Source organism: Narcine bancroftii, chromosome 10 (assembly GCF_036971445.1).
Source record: "Narcine bancroftii isolate sNarBan1 chromosome 10, sNarBan1.hap1, whole genome shotgun sequence".
Lineage (NCBI taxonomy): Eukaryota > Metazoa > Chordata > Chondrichthyes > Torpediniformes > Narcinidae > Narcine > Narcine bancroftii.
Genome location: NC_091478.1, coordinates 10,755,115 through 10,780,544, shown reverse-complemented (window position 1 = coordinate 10,780,544; position 25,430 = coordinate 10,755,115). Strand labels below are relative to the sequence as shown.

At 38.7% G+C, this 25,430-nt stretch overlaps 1 protein-coding gene and 2 long non-coding RNA genes across 3 annotated transcripts in view; 1 reads left to right on the top strand and 2 right to left on the bottom strand.

Annotated features, from left to right (window-relative positions):
• Window positions 1-25,430, top strand: part of LOC138744152 (scavenger receptor cysteine-rich domain-containing protein DMBT1-like) — a 53,334-nt gene that overhangs the window by 11,142 nt on the left and 16,762 nt on the right. The window contains exons 12-22 of the mRNA XM_069899798.1: window positions 3,107-3,130; window positions 3,266-3,388; window positions 4,894-4,920; window positions 6,766-6,777; window positions 9,510-9,657; window positions 11,976-12,184; window positions 13,310-13,457; window positions 15,731-15,939; window positions 17,079-17,226; window positions 19,462-19,670; window positions 22,065-22,212. Of these exons, the coding sequence (XP_069755899.1) occupies window positions 3,107-3,130; window positions 3,266-3,388; window positions 4,894-4,920; window positions 6,766-6,777; window positions 9,510-9,657; window positions 11,976-12,184; window positions 13,310-13,457; window positions 15,731-15,939; window positions 17,079-17,226; window positions 19,462-19,670; window positions 22,065-22,212 (1,405 nt within the window). The remainder of the gene's footprint in view (window positions 1-3,106; window positions 3,131-3,265; window positions 3,389-4,893; window positions 4,921-6,765; window positions 6,778-9,509; window positions 9,658-11,975; window positions 12,185-13,309; window positions 13,458-15,730; window positions 15,940-17,078; window positions 17,227-19,461; window positions 19,671-22,064; window positions 22,213-25,430) is intronic.
• LOC138744155 (uncharacterized) lies at window positions 4,410-8,698 on the bottom strand. Its single transcript, XR_011345328.1, has 2 exons — window positions 8,324-8,698; window positions 4,410-5,719 (listed from the first exon to the last, which is right to left on the bottom strand). It is a non-coding gene; the product is annotated as an uncharacterized lncRNA (long non-coding RNA).
• Window positions 22,064-25,430, bottom strand: part of LOC138744154 (uncharacterized) — a 32,687-nt gene continuing 29,320 nt past the window's right edge. The window contains exon 5 of the long non-coding RNA XR_011345326.1: window positions 22,064-22,149. This is a non-coding gene — a long non-coding RNA (uncharacterized lncRNA). The remainder of the gene's footprint in view (window positions 22,150-25,430) is intronic.

Here is a 25,430-nt window from a genome sequence, read left to right as displayed (position 1 = left end):
AATCTCTCTTCAACACAAATTTTCCTGGGAATTATTTTTCACATCAAGATTGAATAAAGTCTGGGGGGCGTGGCAAGATGGCGTAAGGATCAGACGTGCCTTCCAGTCCTCTCCTGACTCTATCTTATTGTTTTGTCTAGAAATGCCCGTTAAAATTCTTTAAAAGTTTAGATAACTTCAGTGCTGTTAATTTAACTTATGATGGTACAATTGGTGGAAAAGAGCAAAAAAAAACAACAACAGATCATCAAAAAACTACATTTTCCAAAAGTTCAAGTTTTGGAGCCTACCTACAGGAAAGACACCGGGACTCAGCCTGAAATGGATCCCAGGAGAGAGGTACAGCTTTCGGATGTAGAGATCAATGTTACATCGGTAGAGCCCTCTAAAGAGGGCGCCAAACAGCCTTTAGAACAAAGAGTTACTCAGGTTCGCACATGTGCAGTAGCATCTGACGGCAATGTTGTGAATGAACCACTTGTAGTAAAATCAGTTGAAGTACCGGCTGGGGAAAGGCATTTGTCAACTGTAGCGGTGGCACTGCAAACTGCACCTCTTGAGATAAAAGAACCTATACAACTTGATGTACTGGGAGAAATTAATACATTATGGACTGGGGAAAATCCCGGCCAGCGTCCTCCAGTCACTGCTGGAAAGGCTGTGGCTGGGGTTTCCACACGCAGCTATACTACAAGGAAGGCAACCAGAATGAAGGAAGCAACAGAAGACCCTTTGGTTATGCAGAAAAAGCAGGAATCTGTTGAGCCAGAATCTCTTCCAATTGAAAAGATTCTTGTGAATCTTGAATCTAAATTATCTTATACAATGCAGGGATTATCTAAGATTATGACTGAACTTGGTACTAGGTTCAATACTCTGATGGAAATAAATTCTCAACAGATGGCTGAGTTTGGAGGTTTTAAGCTTGAAGTGAGAGATAAATTTAATTCGTGTGAAGAAGATATAGATGAAATACGAGATCAAGTTTCAGATATGACCAAAATGGTCAAAGATTTACAAACTCAAAATAAAAATTTGGTGAAAAAGATTGATTATTTGGAAAACCAATCCAGACGGAACAATATAAAGATTATTGGTTTGCCGGAAGGAATGGAAGGACCAGACCCAAGAAAATTTTTTACTGAATGGATTCCACAGGTGCTGGGTCAAGAACATTTCCCAGAAGGTATAATACTGGAACATGCTCACAGAGTCTTGTGTAGAAGACCTATTTCAGGTCAAAGTCCAAGACCTGTTTTGGTTCGTTGCTTGAATTATTACGACAGAGAAATAATTTTACGAGTGGCTATTAGAAATGCACAACAGAGAAAATCACCTTTGATGATTCAAAATAATCGAGTTTTCTTCTATGCGGATTTGAGTCAAGAAGTTATGTCCCAACGACGGGAATTCAACTCTGCTAAAGAGTTGTTGTGGAAGAAATGTTATAAGGCAACCTTTAGATATCCAGCTGTTTTGAAGGTTTTTCAAGATGGTTACCAACCAAAGTTCTTTGATTCTCCAAAGGAAGCTATAGCATTTGCTCAAGAGTCACCAATTACTCAGTTTCAACAGAGACGTAGTCCGCCGCAATCTCTAAGGAGACAAGAGATGGAAGAAAAGAGCCGTGCTCCAAGAAGGAATGGTTGTAATGGTGACTTGGCAGTTGGAGTTGATTAAAAGAAGAGTTGTTCTTTTTTTTTTCTATGTTTTTGTTTAAAAAAAAGGAATATTAAATAATGATGATGTTAGTTTAAGATGAAGTGAGAGTTGAGGGAGAGAACTGGATAGGCACTATTTCCTGAAAGTCATCTGCTACGTGTGAGTTATCTCACACCCATTTTTTTTTGGGAGTTACCGCATTGCGCGGTTTAGACGGGAGGGGGTATTTTTAACCTCCTACCCGTTTTTTTTCCCTTTTTTTTGTATTATTAGATTAAAGAGTGAAGTGTTTTTTTTTGTGTTTATATAAAAAAAAAGCATAAGAAAGTATTTGATTGCTTAAAAAAACTAAAAATTGATGTGGTTTTTTTTGTAAAGTTTATTCAATAGATAAGGAATATTTGAAATTTAAATGTGAATGGGATGGATAAGTTTTTTTTATATTTTTTCTTTAACTTTGAGGTGAAAGGAGTGGTAATTCTGGTGTATATTATTTTGCTATATTAATTATAGAACGAAGGGAATAATGGTGAAAGTTATAAATTGAATTGTACAATTCTTAATGAGGCTTGAATTTTGTTTGTGGTTTATGCTCCATTTGTTGAAGATATAGATTTCATTGTAGATGTGTTTTATTATTTGGATATCTGAATTTTAACATAATGATTGGGGATATTTAAATGTGGTATTGGAGCTTTTATTGGATAATTATTCAAGAGTAAAGGGAAAAATGGTGGAAGAGTATTAAAATTGAATTGTACAATGCTTAATGAGGTTTGAATTTTGTTTTAAGATGGTGGTTTATGTGACTAATATGATGATAGATGTGAAGTTAGTTGATATTTGGTGAAGGTTTATCTCTATAGAGAGTTTTTTTTTATCTTTTTTCTCATGCTACAATTTTTTTTAAAGAATTGATTATTGTTTAAGAATTTTTGATAGACAATGTTATTAACTTTATTAATTTTTTATATTAAGTTTGAGTTAAATATATGTTTCATCTTAACTCTGTTAAATATATGCATTTAAGTTTGATTTAAATATGTTTTTTAAGTCTGATATCTTAGTATTAATTACTTCTTTTTTTGTTAGTATTTTAATCGGTTATGTTTTTGTTTTTTTTTGTAAGTGGGTTTTTTTCTCACATATTATTAACTTTATTAATTCTTCACTCTTTATTTTGGGGGGGAAAGGGGGGGTTGGACTAATTTGAGTTGGGTTATTAATGTGTAATAATTATTGGGGAGGGTATAGTTTATTTAGATTACTGATACTGTATTTTAATTTTATTATTTTATTCTTAATTTTTTTTTAAATGTAATCCTATATGTTATTCATGTTATAAAATCTTAAATAAAGTTTAAAAAAAAAAGATTGAATAAAGTCTGAAACTTGTACATACTTTGAAAAGTGTTGTTTAATTCTGAATTTTTTTTTTCTTTAGAAAGTCCAACATTCACACCAACAGGTATGAAAAATGTTCTGAAGAGAATATAATAATCCAGCTTCGAATGATTAAAGTTAATTATGCTTATTTCAAAATTGTACACTTGTTTTCAGCAAAAGTCATTTTATTTCTTACATGTCTTTTATTGCATAACAGAAAGTAACTCCTGCAGATACAAGTGCGGGGGTCACTCTTCGGCTTGTTCATGTGATCACAACTGCTATTATTACGGCAACTGTTGTTTTGACTTCTGCGACCACTGTGCTTACATCAATAATGGTAAGAGCATTTGTAGGATTGATAGTGGTATTTTAGTGTTTGTTCAGTTTAAACCACTACATTCTAAACAATCCGCTGTGCAAAGAATTATTTTTTTTCGAAACTTTATTTATTAATTTTAACATATGAAGAAAGTAAGTAATTCACATACAGAAAAAATACAAAATAAAGTAATACAAGTACAAAGTAACATAGTTAATACAATACCAATCTCAGCATCTCCCCCTAACAACTAAAAACTAAGACTAAAAAAAAAACTATTTTTAACCCCTAAACCCCCCCTCCCCACCCCCACGATAAAGAGTGAATGTGCAAAGAATTCAAACACAAAGTTTGCAGACTGTACAACAGCTAAAACTTTTACACACACAAGGTTTCTGTACTTTCCTGGCTCCATGTGCCTGACTGACTCCCAAAGGTGGCTGGCTCCAGTCTTTATATGGGCCAGTGATTGACAGCGGGCAGGTAGGGTCTACCTGCATCTTCAGTGGTTGCCCCCTGCAGTAGGCCAGTAGGAGAGTGGCCAGTGTAGTGGTTGTATCATCACATCAGCAAGACAAGAGAGAATACACAGGCCTTCTTTACTGAGTGGAAGGGTTTCTGAGACTGATGTCAGGAGTGAAGAGATGCCAATAGCCAAGAGGATGAATGGCCTGAAGAACTGAGAAAGTGTGGCTGAAAGTGAAAGTGTGAACATTCCTGGGATCCAGACTGGGGAAGTGAAAGTGTGAACATTCCTGGGATCCAGACTGGGGAAGTGAAAGTGTGAACATTCCTGGAATCCAGACTGGGGAAGTGAAAGTGTGAACATTCCTGGCATCCAGACTGGGGAAGTGAAAGTGTGAACATTCCTGGCATCCAGACTGGGGAAGTGAAAGTGTGAACATTCCTGGCATCCAGACTGGGGAAGTGAAAGTATGAACATTCCTGGCATCCAGACTGGGGAAGTGAAAGTGTGAACATTCCTGGGATCCAGACTGGGGAAGTGAAAGTGTGAACATTCCTGGCATCCACACTGGAGAAGTGAAAGTGTGAACATTCCTGGCATCCAGACTGGGGAAGTGAAAGTGTGAATATTCCTGGGATCCAGACTGGGGAACTGAGATGATCCAGGAATGAAAAGCCAGAACAAATACAATTTGGAAAGAGAGGGTTATTCTGTCATTGTTCCTGAACCCAAATTAGGAATACCCTTCCCAAAGCATTGCAGGATTATCTTTGTCAAAGGAAGGAAGTAATTGAAGGTGGCTCACTAATTCAAGGGCAAAAATGGAATGGGCAATATATGCTGACTTTGCCATGTCCCAAAATGAATAAAAATAATTTGAAAAACTACGATTCATTCATTTGAATCACATTTGATGAGGATAATTTCCTTTCAGTTCATTATTATTATTATTATTATTTCAGTAACAATATTATTGTTTCTCTTTTAATATATGGACTGGACATTTGACCAAATATATGTATCAATGCAAATAAATATGTGTTGATTTTTTCTATAGGGTACTGTGGTGGTTATGGAACATCAGGTCAGTTAAACATTTTTTAAGATGTATGTTGACTTGTTCATTGGGGGATTTACATTTCCCAGCTACAAGAGCTGGGCAAAAACGGAAGATGTGTTGCATCTAATTCAATCATAGTTCTTCATCACCTCCTTATGACAGGCAAAAAACAATACTCCTACCTGTATGAAGGGAGCTCTAATTATGTCCAGAAAGCTTGACCCTATTCATGAAAAAGCTGCCCACTTCAACAGCAGCCAAATACCACCTGAAACATCTTTTCCTCCATGACTTTTGTACCATGCGGGGACTGTGTACAATGTAACAGATTACTTCTTCAACAGTATCTACATATTGCACCTTAATGTAATGAATACTGCTGCTGAGAGCAGGTCACGGGCTGGGTAATCAATGGTGACTAACTCATCTCCTCCTGATTCTCCAAAAGCTTTTCCATCATCTGAAGGGCATAAGTCAGCCATGCAGAGTTTGGTGTTGACTCTTCAATACTCCAGACATTCAGCACCCTTCAGAACAAGACTGTCTGCTTCAGTAACCATCATCGTAGACGTGCATCTCTTTGGTGATTGACTGCCATGTGTACATTTCATAAGACCAGCATTTCCAACTCTTGTCCAAACACCATGGTGTCCTGATTAGCAAACATATTTTAATTCTTCATCATTACTGGGCCAACTTCCTGTGATTTCTTATTTAAAGTTGCTATGAAGAGCCCTACAAAGGTTGTCGCCATTCAAGAGGCTGCCATCAGTATATCTAGGGATGAGCAATAGGTTTTGTCCTTGCTGAAGACGCTATTGTCCTGAAAATGAATCCAGATAAATTCATATATTTTACTCAACATTATATTTTCATATTAATGGACAGCACAGTTAGCACAGAGGTTTGAACCCGGCGCTGTCTGTAATGAGTTGGCACATTCTTCCCGAGCCTGTGTCAGTTTTCAACGGGTGCTCCAGTTTTCTCCCACCCTTCAAAACGTATGGGGCCATAGGCTAATTTAGGTGTTATTGGGCAGCACAGGTGTAAATAGATGGAATTGGCTTCTACCATGCTGTAAGTAGCATTTAAATTTTTTAAATTAAATAATAGGCTATAAAATTAGTGTGAAGAGAACAGATCCAATAGAATACTGCCTGGTTTAATAAACAATGAAAGAATAGTTAAATAATTTGATTCTTTGTTATTAGAATAATTATAAACATAGTGACCTGAAAGGAGTTTTTAAACTAGACTATGGTGTGGGGTTGACATAATCAGATTATTCCCAATAATTGGAAGCTCAGAATGAAGACCAAGTAAAATTATAGAAGAGTTAGACTTCAAATTCTTTTGTGGGGAGGTAGAGAATAGCACAGGCACTGCAGATGTTGGAATATGGAGTGAACAAAGAAAGAGAAGCTAGAGTGAGAAATGGTCAGTGAACGTTTTGGGGCAAGAGTCTTTATCAAAACTGCTTTGTAACAAGTTCCCAACCCAAATCGATGTCTGATCATTTCTCTCCATGGATGTTGCATGACCTGCTGAGTTTCCCTTATTATCTATGTTCTGTGTGTGGATGCACAATTACTTTCTCCTTTGAGTGATTGAAGCAAAAGTTGCATCAGTGTTCAAGATTAGTTGGAATGGGTGGAAGAGGAATTGAAGGGATGAGGGAACGGGGTAAATGTGACTGGAGTTATTGAACTCTGTAGAAGATACATTTTGACATTAAACTGTTGGAGGCAAATTAACCATTGTTGATTAAAACTTTAATGCTTTGCTCCTATTAGATTATGTCTGTCAAGGATATTATTTGTTCATTGTAAACTGATATCCTTTACTAATATTCTTATTTCTTCTTTTCAGCACCAGTATCAGGTAACCCACTTTAAATGCTACTGATTTTACCTAAAGTTATGGCCTGAGAAACTTTCACACAAAAAAAATTAAAAGGAAGCTGTAATTTATGATCGCATCCAGTTACGCTTACAAAGGAGCAATGTATGGCTGTCTCCTGCAAAAAACGTGGCTTCCTCTCTACCGGCATCAACTCTGCCCTCACCCCCATATCATCTATTACATGTCCATCTGTCCTAGCCCCCTCCATCCCCATGCACAACAAAGAAAGGATTCCCCTTGTCCTTACTTACCAACCCAGCAGCTTCCACATCCACATATCATCGGCCATTTCCAACACCTGCTACATGATCCCATCACCAGACACATCTTCCATTCTCTACCTTCTCCAGTGATTGCTCTGTCTATGACTCCCTTATCCACTCTTCCCTTCCCACCAATTGCCCCTTTGGAACTTACCCCTGTGACCACTGGAGGTGCTCTCCTTTGCTCATGTCTGCACCCTCACCACCTTTCAGGGCCTCAAACTGTCCTTCCAACTGAAGCAACACATGAATTTACTGCACCCGGTGGTCCAGTTGTGGTCTCTTCCACATAAGAGTGACTGGACACAGACTGGAGATGACTTCTTTGAGTACCTTTGCTCTGTCTGTTGCGATAGCGAGCATCTCCCAGAGGCCCCAACCCATTCCCTTTTGCTGAAATGCTGTGCCCATGGTTTCATGCACTGCCAGACTGTGACCACCTCAAATTGGAGAAAAAACATCTCATATTCTGTCTGGGCACTCTCCAACTGGATAGCATTAGCAACGACTGCTCCAGTTTCCCTTAGCCCCCTCATCTATCCCTATGTCTCCTTTTCCTCTAGCTCTTTATTCACAGAGTCAAGTCCCTTCCTCCCACTATCAATTCTCACCTTTCTTCTCCTGTCCTCCTGTTCATTATCCAATGAACACCTTTTGTCTGTTGGTCTATAATCCTCTCCTTGCCCAAATGCTGTTTACTAGAGCCTTGAGGAAGGGCTCAAGCCCAAAATGTCTTTATAAATTTTTACCTCTTATGGATGGTGTGAGGCTGTTGATCTTCTGCAACATTGTGTTTTTATTGAAGTAAGGAAAGCAGGCAACAAATATTAAAGGAGAGGAAAAAATAATTAATTGTTAATTTTTATCTGATAATGTCACACCTACATAGCTCACTTGTTGTTCGTAGATGCATCTTGTGGAGGTTATTTTAATGGTGCAGGGTGCTAGAAGTCAGAAACTGTCACTGGAAGGTCACGAACATTCATTGTTATTGTTACAAGATCAAACCAGCAACCACAAAGAAGGCATATCACATATGAGTAAAGATGAACAATTATTTTATTAATAAAAATTCATCTTCAAACTTTAATTCAAAATCCCCCCCTTTTATAACAATGCCCACTGGTCACTATTGAAATTTCTATAACAGTGTAAAACTAATACATTCCCCAGCCTAAATATAACATATGTAATTAAAGTCTAAGTTATATTTCCAACCAGCCCACAGAAAAACTTAGACTCAAAACAAACACAAGACTCACAAAACTTCGATCTCAACTGAAGCAAAGATCATAAACAAAATTCAGTTTGTTTGGTAAACTGAAGCCAAAAGATCTTTGAGAGAGAGAGAGATCACAAAATTCGAAGTTGTCTTCTTGTGTTGCTTGCAGAGAGAGAAACAATTGCTTGGTCCAGATCCTTCTGGCTTCCTTCAGAATGTTCATCCCTTTTTGAAATCCCAACAATCTAAACTGTCTTCCAGACCATGACTCATTCTCTCGGCCTTCTTCCACTCTACAGCACCACCCAGTGGTGGTTTATCATCCAAGTCCAGAAATTTTTAGATCATTTTCTGCACATACCCAATCCGTCTCCCACTCTCTTAGCAGTCCACCTTAACCTTGGCTCCCTAAGGCAAACTGTCACGTTTTAACGAAAGACCACACAACACATAGGTCAATATACAAAACAGAATTCTGTAACATTCTGATTCTGTCATTTCAACATTAGAACATATTGATTAACATCTTTAGAATTTTAAAGAAATGGAGATTATTGGAATGAACAAGTGTGAATGTAACATATTGATAATTAGGAACTGAAATACATTGCACTTTAAATTAAATTAAAAGGCCTTTGCATAATAAACATCTAGAGGTTTCACAAGGATCTTGTGAGAGCAGATTAAACTTCAAAAAGTTTTTGTTTGGTTCACTTGGTATATGACGCAAAATCATACGCAAGATCCAGGGTGAAAGGCAATGATGGGAGTTGGCATACATCAGGAGGCAACAATACTGTGTATTATTTCAACACTTCTACGTCACCTACAATGGGTTAGGTTTCTTCAGCCCTGGGAGTGCTTGAGGTTTGATTATCTTGTTAATCAATTCAACTGCAGGAGGGCAAATGTATGGGTTTTGAATTGGTCACTGCACCCGGATGAAATACAGATGTAAATTATATTTAATCTGGGCCCCGCAACCAATTCTAAAAAGCAGGAAGATCAGGAAATGCCATTGGAAGGTCATGAACATTTAATGCATAGACTCCGTAAGATCAACAGTCCCATAAGACAGGGAGGAGAGATAGACTGGCAGCTGGAGAAGCTCAATGTGATGAAGAATTGTGAAATCAGGAAAGCTGGTAATGAACACTGTGAGGGGGACCAAAAGAAATGGATTTTTTTTCCTTTAACTGTCCCATCAATTTCCTTATTATTCACAGGTGGTTCATGTGGAGGACTCCTTGGTGGTGCCTCTGGGTCTGTCGTCAGTCCTGGTTATCCAGACAACTATACAGATAATGCAGCCTGCATTTGGTACATAAGAGTGAACGGCAGCAAAATAATTGATCTGTGGTTTATTGCTTTTGAGTAAGTGAAGATGATTTGACCTTCATTTTACGATACAAGTAATGTCAGGCGAGATACCGTTAACTAACTGGGTTAGTAGATAGTTTGAATTCACTCAATGCTTTAAAGACATTAATTCCTTGAACCTCAATCCTATGATTGGTCTCTTTCACAAAATATAATTGACTTTGCTCGATATCCAGGATTCTAAGTTCTCCATCAACAATGATTAATAATGTATTTAGCGGTTTCTCATGACAAGTGTTGTGATCCTGCCTGTAATTTCATTTTGTAATTTCCTTCTAACTTGCAATTTGAACATGAAAAATAATCGATGATTATGGCAGGTCATTGAATATGTACGAACTTGAACTAGATATGGGGACAATCATTAATTGTTATAGAATGATCGGCAAGAGACTGGACTAGTCTGGAAAAATGTGGTGTAGACGTAAGTTTGAAACATATGGTGACAGCTGAGAAATTCATAGAATGAAATAAATCTGGAAAATTGATCATAATAGGTGATAATAAATTCTGATTGCAGAGGAGATTAACTCTGCCACATATATTTAATTGGATAAGAAATATTTATTGTAAGGATATGTGATGAAAGAATTTAAACAAGGTAATAATATGGGATTTCATAAGTAACCATACAATATAGAAAAAATTAACTTCACAGATAAGGCGAAAGGGCAGTAAAGTGGAATCTACTGATGTGAACCACAATCGCAAAGGATGAAAGAATTTACTGCTTTAATATCTGCCAGAACACATTACACCATGAAATAAATATCATGAGTTAGAGCATAAGGAATTTATTTGATTGGAATTGAGCAACATCCTCAATAATATTCATACCAAATAATTATGTTTAGGGATGAAGCACCCAGAGGTAAATGCTAAGAATTGATGCCAGGTAGATAATTCAGTGCAATACACAAAAATGCTGGAAAAAATCATCAGGTCCTGCGGTTTCTAAAGGTAATGAAGGCGAAGCAATGTTTCGGGCCTGAGCCTTTTGTCCAGCTATGAGCAGAAAGCAGGCAGCTGGCTGAATAAAAAGGAGAGAGGGTTGGTGGAAAAGGGAGGTGGGAGGAAGGGGCAGGGGGAGGAGGACAGGTCATCAGTGGATACAGGTGGGAGGGCAGAAGAGGAAATAAAAACGAGGTGATGGGGAGGGAATGTCTGTGAATATAGAGATAAGGAAAGGGGTGAGGAATGGAGAAAGGAGACAGAGGGGGAAGAGAGATGCTCAGGGGAGGGCATTAATGTATAATGGAGGTTGATGTTAATGCCGTCTGCTTGGAGAGTGTCCAGTTGGAATATTGGGTGTGGCACCTGTTATTTGCGACTGGACTTGCTTTGCAAGTAATGACTCCCTGATCTGCCAACCTGTTGGAATGGGATTTGTGTGTGGAGTTTCAATGGTTGTCGACCAGGAGGTCCCAGTTTTGCAGTGGGCAGAGCAAAAGTGCTCAAAGAAATAGTCTCCCAATCTGTGTTCCACCTCCCTGATATATAGGAGGCCACAACACGAGCATCAGCGGCAGTGAAATGTCTCCTACTAATTTACAATAGAAGGGTCACTTTACTTGGAAGGACTATTTGGGGTCCTGACTGGTGGTGAGGGAAGAGGTGTGGTCACAAGTGCAACATTTTTTGTGATCACAGGGATAGGTAAGAAGGGTGTGATTAGTGGGAGGGGATGAGTGAATAAGGGAGTCCTTGTGGCACCGGTCTCTGCAGAGAGTTGAGAAGGGAGAGCATTGAATGATGTTTCTGAGCATACGATCAGATTGTAGATGGCAGAACTTGCAGAGAATAATATGCTGGGAGGTGAGGACAAAGTGAATCCCCTCCTTATTGCAGCTCAGGTCGGAAGGTTCCAGGTCATGTGCTGGGGAAAAAGAGGAGATTTAGGGAACTGCTGAGATGATGGCAGAAGCGAGGAAACAATGGTTTCTGCAGTAGGAGAAAATCTCAGATGTTCTAAAATGGGAGACATCATCCTGGGAGCAGCTGTGATAGAGACAGAGGAATTGAGGGAAAGGAATGAGCTCCTTACACGGGACAGTACATAAAGGTTAAGTTGAGTTCACTGAAGGAATTGGTAGGTTTGATATGTGGATATGAGTTCACTGATTTGTATCATGGGTAAAGGAAAATGTTGATGTGCATGTTTTGAAAGGTTTGATGATGAACGTGTGGAACAGTGTTTGTGTTCTTTCAATTGCACAAATGATTTTCATGTTTTCATCATTGTGAGATTCTTTGAAATGTTAATTTAAATAAAACCAGAATTGGTTTTCAAACTGTGATCATTGTCTTAACAGCCTGGAAGAGTCATCAGGTTGCTCCTATGATTACGTTGCAATATATGATGGACCTTCAACAAGTTCCTCTTTGATAGCAAAACTCTGCCACGATTCCAATGAAACCTTTACATCTACATCCAACAGCATGACTATTTATTTTCGATCAGATTCCAGTGTAACAAGACGCGGATTTGTGGCAAACTACCGCTCTATATATGACAACAATGGTGAGTTTTATTAAAATACTTGTTCAAGGAAGTGGAGCCAGTTACAAACGATATTACCTGGAAAAATCTTTGTCATAATAAAATTAAAACCAAACAAAGCTGCTTTGAAATTCTAATTGCAGATGAGAATCTTTGTGCATGGATATGACACCACAAAGTTTTAGTTTGTTTCCCTGTGTATGTGAGGCAGAAATAATTGGAATATACAGGAACATTTACAGTAATGGCTATGATCGTACAATAAAGGGCCAACATTTAATGTTAAAAATAATCAAGAGATACTCATGTGCGCAAAACACACAATTATATTCATGTGAACTGACTAACCTAATACTTCATTGAGCACCTATAGGAAACCCACCTAGAGATATTCAAACGCTCCACAGACAGTGGCAGATTCGAACCAAATGCTGGCGCTGTAATAGTGTTGTACTAACCAGTACGCTAACCATGTAAATTCACCTCTGAAGAGCGGCTTACAATGTGGCACATTGTTCTATCCAGTCACAAGGTGTCATAAAATAATAGTAAATTCCCAGTGTTTCTTCTCTTCAATCTGCCCCACATTGGAAGGGCACAGGGCGTGGTGTTAGAATAGGCTGCAGTATCCAGGTTTGAAAAGAGGGTATCATTCAGATTCATTGAGGTCAGAAACTGTCACTGGAAGGGCATGAACATTCACTGAACGTCGCTTTCAATCTGATACTTTCTTCCAGCCCTGGCAGTGGTTGAGGTTTAAGGAAAATAGAATTCCCAGATTTCATTATCTTGTCAATGAATTCAACTGCAGGAGGGCAAACATATCGGTTTTGGAATTTTCACAGCTCCCACACTGAATACAACGGGAAATTATGTTTAATCTTGGCACCGCAACCAATTCTAAACAGCAGGAAGATCAGGAAATGCCATTGGAAGTTCATGAACATTTAATGCATAGACTCCATAAGATCAACAGTCCCATAAGGCAGGGAGGAGAGATAGATTGGCAGCTGGAGAAGCTCAATCTGATGAAGAATTGTGAAATCAGGAAAGCTGGTAACGAATACTGTGATGGGGACCAAAATAATAGCTTTTTTTTCCTTTTATTGTCCCATCTAGACTTACCAATTTCCTTATTGTTCACAGGTGGTTCATGTGGAGGATTCCTTGGTGGTGCCTCTGGGTCTGTCGTCAGTCCTGGTTATCCAGACAACTATCCAGATAATGCAGCCTGCATTTGGTACATCAGAGTGAATGGCAGCAAAATAATTGATCTGCGGTTTATTGCATTTGAGTAAGTGAAGATGATTTGACCTTCATTTTACGATACAAGTAATGTCAGGACAGATACCGTTAACTAACTGCGTTAGTAGATGGTTTGAATTCATTCAAGGCACGAATTCTTTGAACCTTAATCCTTTGTTTGGTCCCATTCACAAAACATAGTTGACTGTGCTCAATATCCATGATTCTAAGTTCTCTATCAACAATGATTAATAATGTATTTAGCGGTTTCTCATGACGGGTGTTGTGATCCTGCCCGTAATTTCCATTTATAAGTGATGATTACGTCTGCTCATTGAATATGTACGTACTTGAACTAAATATGGGGACAATCATGAATTGTTATGAAATGATGGTCAAGAGACTGGACTAGTCTGGAGAAATGTGGTAGAGACGTCAGTTTGAAACATATGATGACAGCTGAGAAATTCTTAGAATAATATAAATCTGGAATATTGATCATAATAGGTGATAATAAATTCTGATCACAGAGGGGATTAACTCTGCCACATATATTTAAATGGATAAGTAATATTTATTGTTATAAAATATGATGAAAGGATTTAAACAAAGTAACAATGTGGGATTTGATAAGTGACTGTCCAATATAGAAAAAAATAATTTCACAGATGAGGCGAATGGGCAGAAAAGTGAAATCTACTGATGTAAACTGACAATCGCAAAGGATGAATGAATTTACTGCTTTGATATCTGCCGGAACACATTACAATCTGAAATAAATATCATGAGTTAGAGCGTAAGGAATTTATTTGATTGGAATTGAGCAACATCCTCAATAATATTCATGCCAAATAATTATGTTTAGTGATGAAGCAGCCAGAGGTAAATGCTAAGAATTAATGCCAGGTAGATAATTCAGTGCAATACACAAAAATGCTGGAGAAAATCATCAGGTCCTGTGGTTTCTAAAGGTAATGAAGGCGAACCAATGTTTCGGGCCTGAGCCCTTTGTCCAGCTATGAGCAGAAAGCAGGCAGCTGGCTGAATAAAAAAGAGAGAGGGTTAGTGGAAAAGTGAGGTAGAAGAAAGAGGCACAGGGAGGAGGACTGGTCATCGGAGGATACAGGTGGGAGGGCAGAAGAGGAAATGAAAGTGAGGTGATGGGGAAAGCATGTCTGTGAATACAGAGAAAAGGAAAGGGGGTGAGGGCTGTAGGAAGGAAACAGGGGTGAAGACAGAAGCTCAGGGAAGGTGCTTTATGCATAATGGAGCTCGATGTTAATGCCGTCTGCTTGGAGAATGCCCAGTTGTAATATTGGGTTTGGTTCTTGTTATTTGCGACTGGCCTTGCTTTGCAAGTAATGACTCCCTGATCTGCCAACCTGTTGGAATGGGATTTGTGTGTGGAGTTTCAATGTTTGTCGACCAGGAGGTCCCAGTTTTGCAGTGGCCAGAGCAAAAGTGCTCAAAGAAATAGTCTCCCAATCTGCAGTCAGCCTCTCTGATATATAGGAGGCCACAACAGGAGCATCAGCTACAGTGAATGCCTCCTACTAATTTACAATAGAAGGGTCACTTTACTTGGAAGGACACTTTGGGTACCTGACTGGTGGTGAGGGAGGAGGTGTGGGCACAAGTGCAACATTTTTTACGATCACAGGTGTAGGTAAGAAGGGTGTGATTAGTTGGAGGGGATGAGTGAATGAGGGAGTCCTTGTGACACCAGTCTCTGCAGAGAGTGGAGAAGGGAGAGCATTGAATGATGTTTCTGAGCATACGATCAGATTGTAGATGGCAGAACTTTCAGGGGATAATATGTTGGGAGGTGAGGACAAAGTGAATCCCCTCCTTATTGCAGCTCGGGTCGGAAGGGTCCAGATCATGTGCACGGGAAAAAGAGGAGATTTAGGGAACTGCTGAGATGATGGCAGAAGCGTGGAAACAATGGTTTCTGAAGGAGGAGGAAATCTCAGATATTCTGAAATGGGAGACATCATCCTGGGAGCAGCTGTGATAGAGACAGAGGAATTGAGGGAAAGGAATGAGCTCCTTACACGGGACAGTACATAAAGGTTAAGTTGAGTTCACTGAAGGAATTTTTAGGTTTGATATGTGGATATGAGTTCACTGATTTGTATTATGGGTAAAGGAAAATGTGGATGTGCATGTTTTGGAAGGTTTGATTATGAACGTGTGGAACAGTGTTTGTGTTCTTTCAATTGCACAAATGATTTTCATGTTTTCATCATTGTGAGATTTTTTGAAATGTTAATTTAAATAAAACCAGAATTGGTTTTCAAACTGTGATCATTGTCTTAACAGCCTGGAAGAGTCATCAAGTTGCTCCTATGATTACGTTGCAATATATGATGGTCCTTCAACAAGTTCCTCTTTGATGGCAAAACTCTGCCACGATTCCAATGAAACCTTTACATCTACATCCAACAGCATGACTATTTATTTTCGATCAGATTCCAGTGTCACAAGACGCGGATTTGTGGCAAACTACCGCTCTATATATGACAACAATGGTGAGTTTTATTAAAATACTTGTTCAAGGAAGTGGAGCCAGTTACAAACGATATTACCTGGAAAAATCTTTTGTCACAATAAAATTAAAACAAAACAAAGCTGCTTTGAAATTCTAATTGCAGATGAGAATCTTTGTGCATGGATATGACACCACAAAGTTTTAGTTTGTTTCCCTGTGTATGTGAGGCAGAAATAATTGGAATATACAGGAACATTTACAGTAATGGCTATGATCGTACAATAAAGGGCCAACATTTAATGTTAAAAAAAACAAGAGATGCAACAGTCCCCTGTGGCTCATGTGCACAAAACACACAATTATATTCATGTGAACTGACTAACCTAATACTTCATTGAGCATCTATAGGAAACCCACCTGGAGATATTCAAACTCTCCACAGACAGTGGCAGATTCGAACCAAATGCTGGCGCTGTAATAGTGTTGTACTAACCAGTACGCTAACCATGTAAATTCAACTCTGAAGAGCGGCTTACAATGTGGCACATTGTTCTATCCAGTCACAAGGTGTCATAAAATAATAGTAAATTCCCAATGTTTCTTCTCTTGAATTTTCCACATTGGCAGGGCACAGGACAAGGTGTTAGAATGGGCTGCAGCACGCAGGTTTGAAAGGAGGGTATCATTAAGATTCATTGAGGTCAGAAACTGTCACTGGAAGGGCATGAACATTCACTGAACATCGCTTACAATCCGATACTTTCTTCTAGCATTGGCAGTGGTTGAGGATTAATGAAAATAGAATTCCCAGATTTCATTATCTTGCCAATGAATTCAACTGCAGGAGGGCAAACATATCAGTTTGGAATTATCACAGCTGCCAGACAAAATACAGAGGGAAATTATGTTTAATCTGGGCATCGCAACCGATTCTAAACAGCAGGAAGCTCAGGAAATGCCATTGGAAGGTCATGAACATTTAATGCATACACTCTGTAAGATCAACAGTCCCATAAGGCAGGGAGGAGAGATAGATTGGCAGCTGGAGAAGCTAAATGTGATGAAGAATTGTGAAATCAGGAAAGCTGGTAACGATCACTGTGAGGGCGACCAAAAGAAATAGCTTTTTTTTCCTTTTATTGTCCCATTTAGACTTACCAATTTCCTTATTGTTCACAGGTGGTTCATGTGGAGGATTCCTTGGTGGTGCCTCTGGGTCTGTCGTCAGTCCTGGTTATCCAGACAACTATCCAGATAATGCAGCCTGCATTTGGTACATAAGAGTGAACGGCAGCAAAATGATTGATCTGCGGTTTATTGCATTTGAGTAAGTGAAGATGATTTGACCTTCATTTTACGATACAAGTAATGTCAGGATACATCCCGTTAACTAACGGCATTAGTAGATGGTTTGAATTCATTCAAGGCATTAATTATTTGAACCTCAATCCTTTGTTTGGTCCCATTCACAAAACATAATTGACTGTGCTCGATATCCATGATTCCAAATTCTCTATCAACAATGATTAATAATGTATTTAGCAGTTTCTCATGACAAGTGTTGTGATCCTGCCTGTAATTTTCATTTTTAAGTGATGATTACGTCTGCTCATTTAATATACACGTACTTCAACTAGATGTGGGGACAATCATTAATTGTTATAAAATGATCAGAAAGAGACTGGACTTGTCTGGAGAAATGTGGGGGTTACGTAAGTTTGAAGCTATAGTGACAGCTGAGAAATTCATAGAATGAAATAAATCTGGAATAATGATCATAATGGGTGATAATAAATTCTGATCACAGAGGGGATTAACTCTGCCACATATATTTAATTGGATAAGTAATATTTATTGTTATAAAATGTGATGAAAGGATTTAAACAAGGTAACAATGTGGGATTTGATAAGTGACGGTCCAATATAGAAAAAATTAATTTCACAGATGAGGCGAATGGGCAGAAAAGTGGAATCGACTGATGTAAACTGATAATCGCAAAGGATGAAAGAATTTACTGCTTTGGTATCTGCCGGAACACATTACAATCTGAAATAAATATCATGAGTTTGAGCGTAAGGAATTTATTTAATTGGAATTGAGCAACATCCTCAATAATATTCATGCCAAATAATTATGTTTAGGGATGAAGCAGCCAGAGGTAAATGCTAAGAATTGATGCCAGTTAGATAATTCAGTGCAATACACAAAAATGCTGGAGAAAATCATCAGGTCCTGCGGTTTCTAAAGGTAATGAAGGCGAACCAATGTTTCGGGCCTGAGCCCTTTATCCAGCTATGAGCAGAAAATAGGCAGCTGGCTGAATAAAAAGGAGATAGGGTTGGTGGAGAAGGGATGAGAACAGGTCATCGGTGGATACAGGTGGGAGGGCAGAAAAGGAATTAAAAGTGAGGTAATGGGGAGAGAGTGTCTATGAATACAGAGATAAGGAAAAGGGGTGAGGACTGGAGGAAGGAGTCAGAGGGGAAGAGAGATGCTCAGGGAAGCTGTTTTATACATAATGCAGGTCGATGTTAATGCCATCTGCTTGGAGAGTGCCCAGTTGGAATATTGGGTGTGGTTCCTGTTATTTGGGGCGTGCCTTGCTTTGCAAGTAATGACTCCCTGATCTGCTAACCTGTTGGAATGGGATTTGTGTGTGGAATTTAAATGTTTGTCTACTAGGAGGTCCCAGTTTTGCAGTAGCCAGAGCAAAAGTGTTCAAAGAAATAGTCACCCAATCTGCGTTCAACCTCTCTGATATAGTGGAGGCCACAAAGGGAGCAATGGCTGCAGTGGATGTCCCCTGCAAATTTACAATAGAAGTGTCACTTTACTTGGAAGGACTATTTGGGGCTCTGACTGTTGGTGAGGGAGGAGTTGTGGGCACAAGTGCAACATTTTTTGCAATCACAGGGGTAGGTAACAAGGGTGTGATTCATGGGAGGGGATGAGTGAATGAGGAAGTCCTTGTGGCACCTGTCCCTGCAGAGAATGGAGAAGGGAGAGCATTGAATGAGGTTTCTGAGCATATGATCAGATTGTAGATGGCACAACTTGCAGAGGATAATATGTTGGGAGGTGAGGACAAAATGAATCCCCTCCTAATTGCAGCTCGGGTCGGAAGGGTCCAGGTCATGTGTACGGGAAAAAGAGGAGATTTAGGGAACTGCTGAGATGATGGCAGAAGCATGGAAACAATGGTTTCTGAAGGAGGAGGATATCTCAGATGTTCTGAAATGCGAGATTGATCCTGGGAGCAGCTGTGATAGAGGCAGAGGAATTGAGGGAAAGGAATGAGCTCCTTACACTGGACAGTGCGTAAAGGTTGAGTTGAGGTAACTGTATGAGTTGGTAGGTTTGATATGTGGATATGAGTTCACTGATTTATATTATGTGTAAAGGAAAATGTTGATGTTCATGTTTTGGAAGGTCTGATTATGAACGTGTGTTCTTTCAAATTGCACAAATGATTTTCATGTTTTCATCATTGTGAGATTCTTTGAAATGTTAATTTAAATAAAACTAGAATTGGTTTTCAAACTGTGATCATTGTCTTAACAGCCTGGAAGAGTCATCAAGTTGCTCCTATGATTACGTTGCAATATATGATGGTCCTTCAACAAATTCCTCTTTGATGGCAAAACTCTGCCACGATTCAAATGAAACCTTTACATCTACATCCAACAGCATAACTATTTATTTTCGATCAGATTCCAGTGTCACAAGACGCGGATTTGTGGCAAACTACCGCTCTGTATATGACAACAATGGTGAGTTTTATTTGAATACTTATTCAAGGAAGTGGAGCCAGTTACAAACGATATTAGCTGGAAGACTCTGTCACAATAAATGTTTTTAAAAATCTAAGCTTTGTTGAAATTTTAATTGCAGTTGAGAATCTTTGTGAATGGATATGACACCAAAAATTTTAGTTTGTTTCCCTGTGTATGTGAGGCAGAAATAATTGGAGTATACAGGAACATTTATAGTAATGGCTATGATCGTACAATAAAGGGCCAACTTAAAATTTTGAAAATAATTGAGAGATCCTGCAGTCCCTCCTGGATTACATACCCAGGCCACATAATTATATCCATGTGAACCTTCTAACCCCATACTTCTTTGAGCACCTATAGGAAACTCACCTGGAGACGTACAAACTCCTCACAGATTCGAACCCTTGTTGCTGGCGCTTTAATAGTGTTGTACTAACCACTATGGTAACTATGTAAATTCACCTTTGAGGACTGTCTTACAATATGGCACATTGTTCTGTCCAGTCACAAGATGTCATAAAATAATAGTAAATTCCCAGTGTTTCTTCTCTTGAATCTGCCCCACATTGGAAGGGCACAGGACGAGGTGTTAGAATCGGTTGCAGAACCCAGGTTAGAAAGGGAGGTATCATAAAGATTAATTGAGGTCAGAAACTGTCACTGGAAGGGCATGAACATTCACTGTTAAGATTCTGTCAGTTCAATAGCAGAACATATTGATTCACATCTTTGGAAACTTAAGGCCATGGAGATTATTTGAATGAAAACTGTGAATGTAACATATTGATAATTAGGAACTGAAACACATAGCTCATTTAAATTGCATTAATAGGCCTTTTCTTAATAAACATCTAGAGGTTTGACAATGACCTTGTGAGAGCAGATTGATCCTCAGAAGGTTTCTGTTTGGTTCACTTGGTATATGAGGAAGAAACTGTCAGAAGATCCAGGGTCTACTGAAATTATGGGAGTTGTCATACATCAGAAGGCAACAATATTTGTGTATTCTTTCACCACTTGTACTTCGCTTACGATGTGATAAGTTTGTCCTGTCCTGGCAGTGGTTGAGGTTTCAGGAAAATAGAATTCCCAGATTTGATTATCTTGTTAATCAGTTCAATCAGGCAATGGTGAGGGGTTTATATTTGGTCATCGTGCTCAGATTGGATAAAAAGGCAAATTATAGATCTGTTGAAGCAAGGGACTCTCATTGGACTGTAACGAACCTAGAGGAACCCCAAACCCAGGAACAATAGATATTCACCAAGACAAATGCTTACTTAAACAAAAGTTCATTTTTATTATCTTTAAACATGAAAATAGAATCAAACTTATCACTAACTTACTTAACTTAACCCCCTTCTAATTCTAAGAGCTCGTGCATGTAATGTGTGTGTAAGTTCAGAAAAGTTCTTTGGTTCACAATCTAATCTCACTTCTCATTCCTCCAAGTTCACTGATAGCAGGCAATTCCTGTACTGTGCACAGAATTTAACATTTATAAAGTTCACCAGGCTATGGTGCTTGAAAGGTAAATGGTTACCGCTCAGGATGGTTCTTGCGGGTTTTCAGAGAGAGATTTGTTGTTCCAGGACATTCGCAGCTGATGTCGCCTCATCAGTCACTTCAGTGTCTTGCTGACAACACCTGTCCCCTCAGGGTTCCCCAGATATAACCTTTTTCTTTCAGGTCACCACAGAGATCCTTTCTGTTTCTTTTATTCCAAATGAACATTAGACAGCCAGTCCTCTTGCATGAACCTCAAGGGCTGTGGCTAGGCCATCTTTCAAACTGGGCTTCTTTCCAGCTTTTCCTGTTCTGGTTCCAGCTGCTCTTGCTGGCTGTTACACTGTACAAGTGATCTCTATCTCTCTCTCTCTCTCACTGAGAGAAAGCCTGTTTCATTCTCTCTGCTTACAAAACCACATGACCCTCTTACAACAGCAGGCTCTCTTTCCAGACAATAGCGGTGCCAGCATTCTCTTTCATCTGTTGCCTTTTGTAAACAACAATCCATTAGTGAAGTCTCTTGAGCAAAACTCTTGCCAAAAGGTGTGAGAAGCCACTATGTCTAGCATTAGCAGAGCTCCAGTATTTGAAATAAGATCTGTTTTAAAGTGTTTGTATGTGACCTACACATTTCCCAATTTATCTCCCCAAAACATTCTATATACTCTGTCACAGGACAAACAAGAACATTCATTGTAAAGATTTTGTTAGATCATCCGTCCCATAAGCAAGTTGGAGAGGTGGACTGGCATCTGCAGAATTAGAGTGAATTGGCCGAACTGTGAAATAAGGAAAGCTCGCAATGAAACTGCGACAAGAAGAAATAGTTGTTTATTTTTTTCCATTTATTGTCTCATATAACATGCTAATTTTTCACAGGTGGATCATGTGGAGGATTCCTTGGTGATACCTCTGGGTCTTTCGTCAGTCCTGGTTATCCAGACAACTATCCAGATAATGCAGCCTGCATTTGGTACATAAGAGTGAACGGCAGCAAAATAATAGATCTGCAATTTATTGACTTTGTGTGAGTGAAGATTATTTCTCCTGTACTAACAATGTAACAGATGTCAGTGTAAATGCTGTTAATGAACTGCTATTTACAGATTGATTCAGTGTCAGGTCAATACATTCCAAGCATTGATCATCTGAAGATGTGTTGAATCCTATGTTTTGTCCATTTCACAAACCGACATTGACTTGCTCGATTTCCATGAATCGTTCTCAGTTCTCTGCCGACACATCATTAATAATCTTTTAGTACTTTCCCCTCAACAGATGCCTGTAATTTCCTGTATCATTCCATCTTGCCTTTTCAAATTTGAAATTGTACCTGTGATTATTGGTGCTCCTTGAATGTGAAGCTACGAGAGACCTAGGCAATCAAATAAGAAAATCTGTAGTGTCATGGTAACCAATTACTGGACAACTGTCAATTGTCCAGCCTGGAGTAATGAGGTGGAGACATACATGCATTTGAAACTTACAATAACACTTGAGAAATTCATGGAATAAAGAACATGATGAGTTTAGATAATTTCGATTGATGAAGTCTGATCCCATTAGAGTTTGATTCAGGAATATACATTCAAAGTTATGTCAAAGGGCTTTGATATTACAAGTATTTGAAGGAATTGTTTATGCTTTGAGAGTTTTCAGAAGGTAATTGGACTGTCCACTGTGGAAAAATAAATTGCTGGGGTTGGGGAAAGGATCAGGAGAATGGAATCAACTGGCATGAACCCAATGAGCACAATATCCATAACAATTCTTTGCTTGGATAATTTTCTTTCCTCATGCAGGCTGAAGTGAGTAAAAACACACATCACCATACTTCAGGCAGTTTCTTCCCCGCAGCCATCAGGCTCCAGAATGGACCCCATGACATTGTTCTCTTGCTGCCCTTGCCTGGTGCTAACTGATCTTTCTTTTCATGGTGACCCGATACACTGCAAATTATGTTATCTGCACGGTTGTACGTAATGCTCGAGACAACCTGTTGGTCTGTTCGTAGATAAACCCTTCTCAATGTACTAAGTACTTTGTGACAAATGAACTTAAACTTGGTCACAAAGATGGAGTAACTATCAAGAGTCATAAACAGTAAGGAAAGGATTTATTTTGAATTAAGAGCAAAAGCTTGAGAAACAAACGTGCAAAATTATTACATGTTGAGAGGTAGCAGCCTGTGTTAAACAATAGGAGTTGAAACAGGTTGATATTTGGGTGAATGCTGCATTAAGTTGGAAAGTTGCAAGAGTGAGTTTACAATGTTGTGTGAAGGCAAATTATATTGTTATTCATGTCCTGGATGTTTTCCAAGACTGGCCCAGTATTTTCTGAAATCATATTTGCAATTGTTTTGTAAGTAGATAAATTCATCATTATCTGATTTTTTAAGCATTAAATAACAAGTAAAAGAAAATGATTGGGTTGGAGCATAATGGCGTGAATGAAGGAGGTGGGCCTAAGTCTTTCCTGGGAAAATAAAGTTAAAACCCAAATATAAAAACTTTAAAGAAGAATCATAGTCTTCCAAAGTCTTGCAGAACCTACCTGAATTGTGTTGGGCACGGGTGGTAGAGGAAAGAAGACAGCAAAAAACAAGAAAACTGTAAGTAAAGACCCGAAGAAAATGGAGAAGATGCTTCTTCATGAAGGCTTACTCCCGTGCACGTGTGAAACGGAATAAAATCCTCCTGAATAGAGAATGAACAGTGCCACTACTAGTAGTGGTGTCAGAGCCAAGCAACTGCAACCTGGGACAAAAATACTGTCAGAAACACCTGTTTTTTTTAGCAGGATCAAGAGTAAAAAGGCCAAGAAGAAACAGATGAAGAAGTTGAAGAGGAGGGTGTAGGGGGTTCCTTGGTGGTCAAAGGTCACGGCTCAACTATTACAGGATCTTTCCTCATTAATGATGGGTCAATTCCAGATTTTAAGAGGAAATATACAGAACATCCGAAGTGACATGATGAAATAATTTGCCGATGTTAATAAAGTTAAAGAAAAAAAAGTTCAGAGAGTCAAATTGAATGTGCAGATGGTTATAAATTATTTGGACATCTGTATGGATAGAATTGAGAATGTTGAAAGTTCAGAATTTTCCTGGGAAAAGCAGAGGAACAAAATGATGGAAAAGATGGACACATTAGAAAATCAAAGTAAACAAAATAATGATAAGATTCTTAGAATTAAAGAAAATTCTGAAGGAAGTGAAAACATAGTGTAATTTTTTTTTCAAAAATGGATTCCCAGAGTTCTGGGAGAAGAAAATTTTCCAAATGGAATTGGAGAGAGGGCCTTAAGGAGAAAGCCACAGCTAACTCGACCACCCAGAGCTATCAAGGTAAAGAAAATAAATTAAGATTAGCAGTCCAAAATGCAAGACAGAATATAGGACCTTAGATCATTAATGGAAATATAATTTTTTAATGCCGGTTTGAGTAAGGCATTGGTGGACTGAAGAAAATAAATCAATCCAGTGAAGGCGATCCTTTGGAAGAACAGCTACAAGTTTACTTTCAGACATCCAGCGACAGTAAAAGTGTTTCTGGAGAATAACCAGCCTTGGTTTTTCATGGAAGAAAGAGAGGCAAGAGCCTTTGCAAAACCACTTCCTTCAGTTAAGGAAGATCATCAAATGAGACTAGAAAGTTCAAGTGCTCAACACGAACCACAAAGGGAGGTGGTGCAGAGAGAGCCACATCAATGCAAGTTTTATGCTGTCAACAGGAGTTACGAAGATCAAGTATTATTCAGTGGGTGACAGACTGTTTCAATTAATTTTGTAATTAATTTCTTCTTCCCCGGGGGAGGGTGGTGGATATTTTTCCTTTCTTACCTTATCCATATTGTGACAGGAGTTACAACCCATATGGTGGAGTGGAGTCGTGCCGCTTGTTATTTATTCAGCATTGGGGGGAAGGGGATTTAATGTATTAGTAATTCATGTATTGTTAATTTTTCTTTTACTTTTTCTGCATCTTTTTTCTTTGGGATAGAGACATTCACAGGAGTTGGTTGGGTTCGATGGAGGAGGCCAGGTACTGAAAGAGATGTGGATTTAAGATAATGGATGGGAATAATACATTAACTTTTCTTAGTTTTAATGTTAATGGGATGAATAATTGAGTTTAAAAAAATACTAGCGCATATGAAAAAGATGAAAGTAGATATTGTCATTTTACAAGAGACTTATTTGACAGAAAGAACATTTAAAGTTAAAAAGGGAATGGATGGTTC